We start from the raw sequence: 13619 nt of genomic DNA, 5'->3' as shown, positions 1-13619 counted from the left end.
CTTATTGAATGAAATAGGACCTTTAGTATAGTGTTGAATAAAAGTAGTGATAGTAGGCTTCCTTATCTAGCTCTGCGTATGAGAGGAACAGCTCTAAATATTTCACTGTTACAAATGATGTTTGCTGTAGACTTTTGGTAGATACTCTGAAAATAAGAAATGTTCTCTTATTCCTAGTCTGCTAGTTTTAACATGAATGGATATTGAATTTTATCAAATGCTTTTTTTCTGTTTTTTAAGATGGTAATGAGGTGAATTACTTTGATTTTTAAAAATACTGAAACACTATTACATTCTTGGAGAAAGCTCCCTTGCTTATGTTGGTGTTTATCTTTTTATATATTGCCAGATTAAATTCATATTGTTTTGTTAAGGTATTTTGTTTCTGTGTCTATGAAAGATATCGGTCTGTAATTTTCTTTACTTGTAATGTCCACGTTAGGTTTTGGTTCCAGGGTCATGCTGACCTCATAAAACAACTATCATTTTTGTGTATTTTATAAAAAACTTTGTATGTTATTGGTATTGATTCTAACTTAAATATTTGGAATAATTTTCCAGTGAGGCTGTCTAGGCCTTGTATTTTCCTTGTATGGATATTTTATTTTTGTTTTTTTTTTGGTTTTTTGCGGTACGTGGGCCTCTCCCAGTTGTGGCCTCTCCCGTTGCGGAACACAGGCTCTGGACGCGCAGGCGCAGCGGCCATGGCTCACGGGCCCAGCCGCTCCGCAGCATGTGGGATCTTCCCGGACCGGGGCACGAACCTGTCTCAACCACTGCGCCACCAGGGAGGCCCCTTTCTATGGATATTTTAAAAGTTGGAAATATCTGTAGTTTTGGTAGTGATGTCTTTTTCTAAAATTCCTGTTATTTGCAATTTGTATGTGTCTTTTCTTCTTGATTTATCTTCTTAGGGGTTTATCAGTCTTAATCAGTCTTTTTAAAGGACCAGTTTTAGACTATTGATTTTCCTTTTGTAAGTTGCTTTCTTAACGTAAGTTGCTTTCTGCTTTTATGTTTTTCTTCCTTTTAATAATTTCCCACTGGCTGTCATTTTTTCTAGCTTTTTCAGATAAAAGCTCCTAGAGATGCAAAAGTCATTGATTTTTACTATTCTTTCTTTAGAATATATATTCTTTGAGTTTTAAAATTTTCTCTGATAATTACCTTAGGTACCACACACATTATGTTATTTTCATTATTAGTTAGTTAAAATATTTTCTAGTTTTTATTGAGATCTGTTTATTGACCCAGGAGTTTCTTAGAAACATGTTCCTTAATTTCCAAATACTGAGTAGGTAGGTATTTAGAATCTCCACTATGTTTGTAGATCTGTCTTTTTCTCTATTTTTTCAACCTTTGCTTATGCATTTGAAATTATGCTATTTGGTGCATGCAAATTTAGGACTTTAATAAATTCCTGGTCAGTGGGCATTTTTATCAGTCTGAAATATTTTTATCTCTAGTGATATTTCTTGCCTTAAGGTATCCTTTGTTGAATATTCGTATGGCTACATCAGCGTATTTTGCTTTGGCTTGTTTCCATGATATATCTTCTCATCTTTTCAATTTCTTTGTGTACAAAGTGTGTTTCTTATAACATCATATAGTTGTGGTTTTAAACACAACTGGACATCTTTTCCAGTCTGGATATCTTTTTCTTTTATCTAGGATATTCAGTCAGTTTCTGTATAATAGAATTACTGATATATTTAGTTTCATTTTTATTACCTTTCTACTTGACTTTTTATTTTAAAAATTGTAGTAGAATATGCTTAACAAAATTAGTCATTTAAATCATTTTAAGTATACATTTCAGTGGCATTGTGGTGCACATTGTGGTGCAACCATCACCACTATCCAGCTCCAGAACTTGCAAAACTGACACTATCTATTAAACAATAACTCCCCATTATCCCTTCCCCTATCCCCTGGTAACTACCATTATCTGTCTCTATGAATTTGATTACTTGAGTATCTCATATAAGTGGAATCATACAGTGTTTGTCCATTTGTACTGGCTTATTTCACTTAACATAATGTCTTCAAGGTTGATCCATATTACAGCATATATCAGAATTTCTTTTAAAGGCTGAATAATATTCCATTGTATGTATATTGCACATTTTGTTATTCATTCATCCATCAGTGGACATGGGTTGGTTTCATATTTTGGGTATTGTGAATAATGCTGCTGTGAACATGAGCGTACGAATATCTGTTTGAGTCCTTGCTTTCAATTCCCTTGGGTATATACCCAGAAGTGGAATTGCTGGATTATATGGTAATTCTGTGTTTCATTTTTGAGGAACCACCATACTATTTTCCACAGTGGCTGCTCCATTTTACATTCCCACCAACAGTGCACAAGAGTTCTAGGGTTCCAGTTTTTCCACATCCTTGACAACATACCTTATTTTCTTTCTTTTTTTAATAGCTATCCTTATGGGTGTGAAGTGGTTTCTCATTGTCTATTTGACCCACTTTTATGTTCTTTTTTCTCTCTGCTTTTTTGGACACGTTCCTTTGATTTAATCAGACACATCCTCTTGTATTTTCTCCCCTCTGTTAACTTGTTGAAGATACTTTCTTTTTCACCGTGGTACCTTAGTACTCTATTTTATGTATATGTTAGCACTAAATATACTATATACTTTTACTAAGCTTTTTTTATTATCCTTTTTTATTGGGGAAATTTTTCCTAGAGATTGCAACATGCATTCATTCATCCCACTTCTTGCATTGTTGCTTCTGTGCATTTTAATTCTGTGTTTAACACTACAATACAGTATTTAATTGTTCTGTGTGATCAATATGATTTATCTGTACCTTTTAAAAAATTACCTGTACAGTTGCTCTTTAGTTCTTTCTGCTTTTCTATTGCTCCAAATACTTCTTGCAGTAGTTCTTTTTTCCCTTCAGCTTTATTGAGACATAATTAACATATATTGTTGTGTAGGCTTCAGGTATACAGTGTGTTGTTTTGATACATTTATATATTGCACAGTGATTACCACCTTAGCTTGTTAGCTAACACCTCTGTCACATCACATAATTACCTGTAGTATTTCTTCCAGTGAAAATCTGCTGGTGCAGAATTCTGTTTCTGTGTGAAAATGTTTTTATTTTTTCTTCATGTTGGAGGATCTATTTGCTCTGTACATGATTATAGATTTTCAGTTATTTTTTTCCAACACTTGAAGATTTTATCCTCTATTCCAGTTTGTGTCATTTTTTTTGTTGAAGTTAGCTCGAGCTCTGACTCTTCTTGTTGCTTCTTTGAAGGTACTGTATCTCTTCCCTGCTCTTTCTCCCTCATGCTGATTATAACATTTTTTCTTCGGTTTTCATCAGTGTAACTATGTTGTGCCTTTATATAATTTTTAAAAGAAATGTCTCTTGCTTGAGATTCTTAGAGCTTCTCAAATCTGTTGGTTAATACCTTTCTCTCATTTTTAGGAAATCATGTCAAGATCTGTTCAGATACCGCTTCTACCACATTCTCTCTTCCCTCTCTTTGTGGATCTTCCGTTATACGGTGTTTCATATGTCTCTTACTGGTCTTTTCTGTATTTTCAATGTTTTCTTTTTAAATCTCTGGGCTTTATTTATGGTATTTTTTTTATCAATGTGTCATCCAGTTCAAAATTCTGACTTTTGTGTTTAATCTCCTGTTAACACTGTTTATTGAGCTCATTTTAGACGTTTCAGTTAAAGATTATCCTTTTGATTCTTTTCTTGTATAGATAACCTCTAGTGAAATGTGCCATCTTTTCATGTATTTCTATTTTCTTGAACATATTAATAATTATATTTTAATGTTTTAGTTTATTAACTCCAGTATGTAGATTGCATATTTATTTGGTTTTGTTTTGTTTTTCTTCTTTTCTTCTTGATGTTTGTTCGTATGGCCCTATTTCTTGGTAACTTGGTTAGTTTTAGTTAAATGTTAGAAATGTAAATACTCCTGAAGTATTTACAATAAAATATTAATATTTTTAGTATCTTTAAAATTGTAGATACGCCTGAAGGTGATATCTTTCTCTGGAGAAGTTTCACCCTTTCTTCTGCTAGGTTGATAAAGTAGGAGTTGGATACCTTAATCCAGGCAGGTACTGAATGGAGTGCAGGGTGGGTTTTGTTTTAGTAAGGTATCAGCCACCTTTGATTCCTTCTTTCTTTCATATGAAAACCTAGTTTGTTCACCACGTTTCTTTTCTTAAAGGCTTCTGAAGTTTTGTTTCATCAGTTCCCCTGAGCTCTGCTTTTCACACTTTCAGTTTAGCTTTTTGGCCTTTTCAGCTTCAGAATTTGGCACATCACAAGAAGAAAACAACCATATGCTTAAGACCGCTCATGTCTCTGATTTTGTTATTACAGGCTTCTCAAGACTACTTTAAATTTCTGCTCAGGAAAAACAGTTCTCAGCCTCTTCCCTGTGCCTAGATTTGTCCAAGAAAAAAGGATCAACTCACTTCTCCACAGTTATCTCCTGAATTTTAGTCCCTCTTGTTCTCATTGCTTTGGCAATTCTTAGATGCCTTTTAAGAGATGATTTTATATTCATCTGGCTTTTCTAGTTTTCAGAGAGATTATTGGTTTGTTATCAGCTTTTTCTCCCTACTTGGAGGTAGAAGTCTGGAATGAGTTAAGCTACATAGCTACTTGCAGTGATTTAGTATTAATTTTGCTATAGTCTCACTGATAGTTGGCAGTGTTACTTTAAAATAAAAATTTATTCCTGTAATTGGTGCAGGGTGGCATTTCAATTTGTTTTGTCACTTGTGAGGATATTTTTTCCCCGTCATTCTGCCGTTATCTTTAATGAATTATTTGTTTTCTTTGAGATCCTCACAGGCATATTCTCATTTCTACGTAGCAAGTTTACTTATGAAGCTTTCTTAATCAGTTACAAACCACAGAAATGAAAGTTTGGGAAATATTTACTATAAGAAGTCAGGAGGAACTAGGGTAGAGTTATTTTATTTGTGCGTGTGTGTTTTGTTTTCTTGTACATTTATGTTGTTACTTCGTAGACCAGCTTTGTTAGATTTAGCTTGTGCAAATCCCTTTGTGGTCACCTTTTTGGGTCCAGTATCTGTAATCACCTCAATCTCTGTCTGGGCCCAGGGTAAACTTGATTGGCCCAATTAGTGTGGATCCTCTGCATTCACACTGGTTGCAGATGGAGAAATGGGGTCCTCTGCCTATTGTAGATGAGAGGAGGGTGGGGTTTTAGGGAGTAAGGTGTGGGAGTGGAGAGGAAATGATTGATATCTCTAGTGAAACAATAGGCAGGCAAACTACAATTCAGGCAGTATGTCACATTCAGAAATACAGGTCACAATCTCCTGTCTGTAATTCAGAAGTCTTAAAAAACTGAAACAAAGTTATTTCTAAGTTTTTTGTCATATTCATTTGTCAATGGAACTAATTTGAGTGAGGCATTTTATTCCACTTTGAACATTCATATATTTCCTTGCAAGTGTTCTGTAAAGTATGATACGTGTAATGTATTACCTTACTAAATTACAAAAAGTTCTAAGTTGAGAAACATTTTTTCCTGAGGTTTTTGGCTAAGTGATTGTAGACCTATACTTCTTTAAAAGGACTTGTTGCACACTTACTGTATGGCGGTGGGTACATTGGTGAATAAAGTAGATCTGGCCCATATCTCATTGCTCTTTCATCCAGTACAATTAGAGTTTCCTGGATATCTAATTCAAATAATACCAGAAACAGAACCCTCCAAACATGTCAGTGGCTTCATTCCTAGAAATATCGCTGGATGTTATATATGTTGTCAGTCTTGACTACTTCCAGTGTGATAATGGAAAAGAATATGAAAAAGAATGTCTGTATATGTATAACTGAATCACTTTGCTGTACAGCAGAAATTAACACAACAGTGTAAATTAACTATACTTCAATAAAATTTTTTAAAAATTACCAGTGTAAGAAAACTGTATATTTATTAGAATACTTGGTATTATGAATAATAAATAATTGAAAAGAGCCCTAACTTGTAGGTAAAACTAACAAGGGAATGAGAAGTACAATACCAAAGCATGTTAAAAGTGGTTCCAATATTTGTGTAAAAAGAAAGACTGTGTTTGACTATGAGAAACGCATTAGAAGCCTGGGTAGGAGAAAACAGGGCTAAATGTAAAAGTAAGGATTAAGATGATAATTTTGATTCCATCCGATCTACATTTTGGAAAAAAAACCATTTAAGCGTTTTAGCAGTGGTTTATAATTGGAGTTAACTTTTGGTAGTAGAAGGCCCACCTTTGTTATTTTCACTTTTCAGCATATTTAAAAAGTAAATTTGTTTTTATACAGAAACACTCAGTTTATTGTAGTTTATTACTGCTTATTGCTATTTATTTTTTAGGAACCTGTAGTCATTTCCTCCTTTCTTTGCAGAGAGGCTTATTTAAAAGACCTGTAATGTTTTACTAATTTTGTTGAAGTGTACTTCTTATATATTTTGGTAATGACATTTATACATCTATTTGATTAATTGACAATATGTCCTTTAAGAAATTACTTTCAACCATTTAAGATAATAGTGCATGTCCAGTATCTATTGGTTTTAGCCACCACTGATAATTTTTTCCTTTTTGACTCAGCAGCTTTAAAATTATATGATCTGTTTTGAAGACATAATCTAGCAAGAGAAGCAAACCAGTTAAATGTAGACAGCTCGGATTAGTACAATCCTCAGATTGTTAATTCATACCTTAACCTGTACAGGGATAATTTGAAATTGCAATACAGTGAGAAAAGTTTTAGAAGTAAAGTGAAGCATTTTTGAGAGAAGTACATGCAAACTTACCCTTTTAGGCTTTCTATTCTAGTCTAGTTTTAATGTGGCACTGTTCTTACCCTGGAAAACTCCTAGGTTGATGCCCCCTTGTGGTCTGTTACTGGAACAAATAGCACAAATGGAAATAAGTAATGGAGGTCTTAATACATGTTAAGTCATTCATTCCTTTCTTTATAATAATTTTTTTAAAGTGGCTTCTGAGGAAAAACAGCAAAGGAAAATTATTCCTGTATTCTATATAGTTCATTGGTTTTAAAACTTACCAAGTATTTTTTAACTGAATGCACATATATGTTAGCTGGACACTGACCTAAAGAAAAATAGGTTGTTGGGTAGGCTATCATTGTTATCCTGGGCATCTAACTCGATTAGTTAAAAGTGCCTTAAAAATATGATAAGATGTGATAGTAATTATAAGGCTATCCCACTACCCTCTCCCCCAACACACACACACAGACACACACACACACACACACACACACACACACACACACACGTGTAAATGGGGTTTGGGAAAACTTGTTGTTTATACTTTGCTTGACCTGAGAGGGCCAGGAGTTGTATGAGGCATTGGAAGGAATAAAGATTTTTGTTAGTGTATTGGTCAGTTAAGCTTATTTGCTTTTCCTGACATTATTGGTAAGGTCTCATTAGTGTGTGAGAGTGGATTTGTGGAGGAAGTGGAGAAGTAGCAGCATCAGTCAGTGTTTTAAGAAAGACTGCAGATATAAACAGCTGCTTTTCCTTTTACCCAGTAAGATTCATGATGGTTGAAAGCAGTCTAATACAGTGAGTATGGGCTTTGAGATTAGATAGACCTGCTTTTTTTCTTTTTTTTTTTTGCGGTACGCGGGCCTCTCACTGTCATGGCCTCTCCCGTTGCAGAGCACAGGCTCCGGACGGGCAAGCCCAGCGGCCATGGCTCATGGGCCCAGCTGCTCCGCGTGGGATCCTCCCGGACCGGGGCAGGAACCCGTGTCCCCTGCATCAGCAGGCGGACTCCCAACCACTGCGCCACCAGGGAAGTCCTAGACATGTTTTTAAAACTGATTTTATCTCTTATCAGTTCTTGGGCAGTTATATAATATTGGGGAAGTTACTCCATCTCTGAACATAGGTTTCTTCTCTTTAGGAAGAGGTTAAGACCCACCTAATTGAACTGTTTCATCATGTGAAGTCTTGGCATTTACCACTGTTATTATTACTTCTTAGGGGAAGGGTAATTTTGAGTTATAAAGAAAGTGTACCATAGGATTTTGATTCTTAGGCCATAGGTAAAGACCCCTAATGGTAGAATGAATGTGTCTTTTAAGTGGTAAATCAGTTCATAGTCGTTTTTCTTTAGTGCAGACTTAGTGTTGTGCTACTGCAGAAGTACATATTTTACTTATAAATTTTTGGCTGTAAGTGTGATTATATTAAAGTATTTACTAGGTCAATCATTTTAATACTTGAAGCCTACTAACCATTTATGTTTGTTTGTTTGTTTTTGTTTTTGTTTTTCTTTGCGGTACGCGGGCCTCTCACTGTTGTGGCCTCTCCCGTTGCGGAGCACAGGCTCCGGACGCGCAGGCTCAGCGGCCATGGCTCACGGGCCCAGCCGGTCCGCGGCATGTGGGATCTTCCCGGACTGGGTCACGAACCCGCATCCCCTGCATCGGCAGGCGGACTCTCAACCACTGCGCCACCAGGGAAGCTCCTAACCATTTATTTTTATAAAAATGATTCAATAAGTGTTTTTGCTTTAGGATTAATAGTTGCATGTTTTGGCAGATTAACTTAAAAAAAATAAACTAGTATTGTTCCTCGATTGCCATCTTATTTTAAAAAAGCTTGTGTGAAGGACAACAAAGTAATGAAATGTTTTTTATTGTTTTGCTTTTAGAACCAGGCTTACTATCTTAGTCACTTTATTTAATAATAATTAATCTGAGTCCATTTCAGAAGAAATAAGGTTATTTGGAGTTATTTAACTTAACAGAAAAAAAAGATTTTAAAACCCAGATAAGTTCAACTTTGAATCATAAGATTTTATCCTTGCCACAAATTTCCTTGGCAGCTAAGCTGTAAAAATTTACTAATTTTTTTCTTTTTGAATAATTTGCCATAAAAAAGAAAACTAGAAAGATATCTCAAATACAAATACAGCTGCTTGGGTTCAAATGTTTGTTGGAATGAGGTGGATATAAATCATGTAAACAAAGATTTAACTGTAGACGTACCATCAGAAGGCTATTGTATGTATTCATACCTGCCTCTTTCATGTTTTCCTTTATTTCTTGGGTTCTCAAAATATCTAGCCTACATTTGGATAATGTCTAACTGAAGACTCTTGTTCCAAACCCTGGATGAAACTAATAAAGACTTTAATGAAGGCAGTACTTGGGTGGTGAAAATTTCTCTTGTAAATTATGAAATGGATTTTTGGTTTTTTATCCGTGAATATCTTGGGGACACTTATTTTAGGAAAGAAAAGGGATGGGGGAAAGATAGCTACAGCAAAGTGGAGAGTTAAATAGTGAGGGGTGATGGCAAGAATACATGCCATTCTACCAGGAACCTGTTTTTTAAACATAAAAAGCATATGTGCCAAATTTACATATTTACTAATTAAAAAGGCTTCCTGGAAACATTAAGTAGACTTATCTTCTATAACCTTTAACATTGTCACTAATGGATATTGCATAGAAAATTTCATCGAAGGTCCTCTAAATAATGTAAATGATTATGAATATGTAACTAGTTAATATGCAGCTACGAAAGGATTATCATGTAGAGGTTAATGAACATTCTGCTCTTATGGTTTGCAGGGCTTTTCTTTTTGTGCTTTTGGCTCACTTCATGCTTGGAAACACATGCATTGGGATTGGAAAGCATCTTGACTGTTTTTGGGTCTCATCTTTTAATAGGGATGTTAAATAGAAACTTTATAAAAAGGATTTCATGAAGATTTTTTTTTTCTTTTCAATTTACATTTAATTCTGTTTGTCTATTTTATAATTACTGCCGAATCAGAAACAGTGAAATGGATTGATGTAGTTTTAGCCTGGCTCTTCCAGATGTAAAGTCAGTACTCTATTGTACATTATCACTGTTATTAAGTGTTGCTGTGTGATTGATACTTACTGAGAGATCTTTATTCTAAAACCGACTTTTTATGCCGAGTTAATGTGTAGTATGGTTGGGTATCTGATTACAGCATGCATTTTGGTACAGAATTGCTGCCTTAGTATTTATTTAAAATGTCCTAAAGGAAGACATTTACGTCAGGAATTAAATGTTATAAAATAGAGGAATTTAGTGACAGGCCAAAAAAAAAAGACTTGTGATTTTTGGGTGAAACATGGAGCTTATATAAGATACAATATTGGTATTTAGAACAGTGAACAAGAGCAGTGTTTCAAACCATGTAATACTGCTGTGTCTTTCATGTGACATTATATTAAGCATATTGGTTTTTATCCCTTAGTTTCTCTGTCTCTAAAATGGTGCTACAGTATTTGAGATTACTGTTTAAAAATTTTTATTAATGGGCAGTTTAAAAACATTAGTAATCTTTGAAAACAGTGCTGTTTTTTTCTTTTTAAATTGCCATTCACGTGTTCTTTTTTTCCTTACTGGTTAGTGTTCTTAATTTGTTTTCTGAGCATTTTAAGAATCTGTTGAAATATCTCCAAGGAAAACAAATAAATAGCTTTTATGTTTAATTTCATTGTTTTAGTATTACAAGCATAGCTTAAGCTGGCTATGAAGTGCTTAAAATTTTATCATAATTCACTGGGGGGCCAAATTGGCTGTTCAGAGCATCTCTTTATCCCAAGTATTTCTTCTTGAAATGTAGTAGAAAAATATCACTGTACTCATTTTCAGTGCATCAGAATAAAAATTACAGGTGAAAACATTTGGAGATATACTGACAAAATAAAGTACTTTCACTACTGTCTTTTTTTTAACTGATGAAATGTGGATGTTACATTGGTTTCTTGTTATTTATAACATTTGTGTATTCTACAAAATATGTAACATTGAAAACAGGCCTGCAGATTGTACAAAATACTAGTTATCTTATATCATATGTCACCTAATAGTTATGAAGCGGGTTTTGTACCAAAGTATGAATCGGAAAGCTGTAATTTGTTCTGCAGTTATCAGCCTGCGTTAGAGGGGTATGATAAAGTGTGCTGCTTAAAAACTAACATTCACATCTCTGTGCATTTGACAAATAAAAATGTATATTGAGGTGCTTTTAAATCTGTAAAGCCACTGTTGTAGTTTTCTGATAGAATGATTTTGTAGCTTTGTGCATAGCCCTGTTTTTTCATGAGTAGTTATCTGTTTTCATGACAGGTGGTCACTAACTGCCAAGAGAAAATCCAGCATTGGTGAGTGAAAGATGGTTTTATTACATTTCTGAAATATTAATGAGGTCATCTATTTGTATTTAAATAAAGCATACACATTTTTTGTGTCCCATAATTGAATTCTTCTAGTAATCTCCATTTTGAATCCTTTTGATACTAATTTATATTGTCTTTCATCGTTTACTGAATTACATGTTCCCTGATTTCCTGAAGTTGTGTCACCATTTGTGTTTATTCTAATTGCTTTCTTTTTTCCTTTCTTTTCTGGTCTTTTTTTTTTTTTTTTAAAGTTCGAATAGTGTTACTATCATTATGAAGCGGAGACAGAGGAATTTTTGAATCTGACTAATTATAGCTCTATTTGGGGACTATTTTTTATATATGTAATAGAATAATAATTTGAATCAGTTGTTTTAAAATAATGATGGAAATATGCACAGATACATTTTCCCAAAGTTTGAAAAATCTAATTAAGTGCCTGCATCTCAGAACTTGATTTAGAGACCACACTTTTCTAGAGTGCAGAGAGAAAGCAAGCATATCTATTTTAATGTGCTAATCTATAGTTAATGGGACAATGCTTGGTAAATAACACACTTTCCTGTGTCTTGTGAGGAAAATGCTCAATTTAATGGTGAATAAAATCTTATGAGTTGTCATGAGGTATAGCTGTTGATCTTACAGATATCAAATTACAATATATCCATGCTGTGTTTACGAAGATTTTAGTGAGAGAACAACAAGAGCTGTCTTGATTATTGTCTGCAGGGTTATTGCAAAATCATGGTAACTGCCCCTTTAGCGGTGAGATTAAACCTTTGGTTATACACCATCAAGCATATAATATTTTAAATTTATTTTAAGAGGCTTTTTCTTCATGCCTGAGAGATCTCCAAGGAAATAATTTATAGTTAGTGTATATCAAATGTTTTTTGGTTTAAATGCACATAGGCTGCAGGCAGTGGATAAGAGTGAAAATCGGTGCAATCTGTACACATCATTTTATTAAATTCTGACTTTTGGCTTGCAGAAATAATCTAAAACTAAATAATATCCACTTTATAAATAAAAATTCAGGGACTTCATTAATTTTCAATAAATGCAGAGTTGTAGTTGTATCCACTGGTGGTTTAAGTCTGTCAGTATTTCCATAATGGACCATTCACTTTTCATTTTACATTCAGTCCAGGTTAAAACTTGAAATGTGAGTCCTTGGTCAAGGAATTAACTATTTTCCCCCTGCTAATTTGGCCAAAGTGATCCATTTTACAGATAATTCCCAAGGGAAGTTTTATTAATGTGGACTTCATTGGTTTTGGTAAGGAATTCACGAAATTAGTAAAAGGTTGATTTACTCAGAATAGATACTAATTTACACAAATGTGTGACTAACAACTTGCTTCTGGTTTAAGATTATTTCCCTACCAGACTGAGAATTCTTTAAGGCTAAGGGACATGTTTTCATCCTTTTATCCACAGCACCTCCTATTGTGTTTGGCACATTATAGGCACTTAATAAATGTTTGAGTAAGTAAAGACCAAATATTTGCTTAATTTTTTTATAATGTTTTTATAAGTGATATAGCAGTACACAAATCTGATGAGCTTGACAGACAGAAATGCAACATTTACTTCAGGGCAGGTTCACATGACTCAGTCTCAATTTCCAGTTTTTCATAGCTCTCCAAACTAAAGCAGCTTAGCATATTTACCTTCACATATCTTAAAGTAATATAGTACCTTATCTATACATTAAACAATTAAAATAATTTTTTCCACTTAGAATTTGCTTTTTCCTCTGAATTATTTTTAATATGGCTCAGGAAGCAGACTTCTATGTTTGTTTTTAATGAGGGTCTGATATTGCTAGAATCCAAATGGCCAGTGAATTCACAGATTTATTATATTAAAAAACTGAAACCAAGTGTCTCCAATTCCTCTGAAAGCCAGGAAATTGCTATTAGGGAGCATTGTGGAATTCTTGTGATGTTTTTATTATCTTAATTCCACAAACAACGATTGAGTTTCTGCCATATGCCAGTATTATGCTGCTGTTTGGAACTGAAAGACCCTGCCACGGAGAAATTCATAGTTGGGCACTAAACAGGGAAATCACAATAATTTTGTGCTATTTGGTTAGAGATAGAAAGCAAGAACAGAGACTGGAGCTATTTTTAAGGGTGTCTCATGCATTGCTTTTAAAAGCATGTTGCTTTTCACTCTTACCTTTGGCATTAGCATAGTCTAAGATACAATTCATGTACCTAAGTTACCCTTCTTTATGAGTATATACCAATATAATGAGGCGCAAAATAACATGTTTTTTTAAAAAATGTAGTCTTACGCTAGTGATGTTTATGCTCATTTGTGCAATTTTAAAGGATGCTTTAAGGGATGAGTATGAATATTTTACCTTAAAATTTTTCTTA

General features: G+C 34.0%; 1 protein-coding gene across 1 annotated transcript in view; it reads left to right on the top strand.

Moving 5' to 3' along the window:
* URI1 (URI1 prefoldin like chaperone) overlaps positions 1-13619 on the top strand; it is a 66712-nt gene that overhangs the window by 16220 nt on the left and 36873 nt on the right. Inside the window, exon 2 of the mRNA XM_065898838.1 lies at positions 11177-11211. Within this exon, the coding sequence (XP_065754910.1) occupies positions 11177-11211 (35 nt within the window). The remainder of the gene's footprint in view (positions 1-11176; positions 11212-13619) is intronic.

Source organism: Phocoena phocoena, chromosome 20 (genome assembly GCF_963924675.1).
Source record: "Phocoena phocoena chromosome 20, mPhoPho1.1, whole genome shotgun sequence".
NCBI classification, from domain to species: domain Eukaryota; kingdom Metazoa; phylum Chordata; class Mammalia; order Artiodactyla; family Phocoenidae; genus Phocoena; species Phocoena phocoena.
Note: the sequence above shows the minus strand (reverse complement) of the source record. Positions and strands in the feature narration are given on the sequence as shown.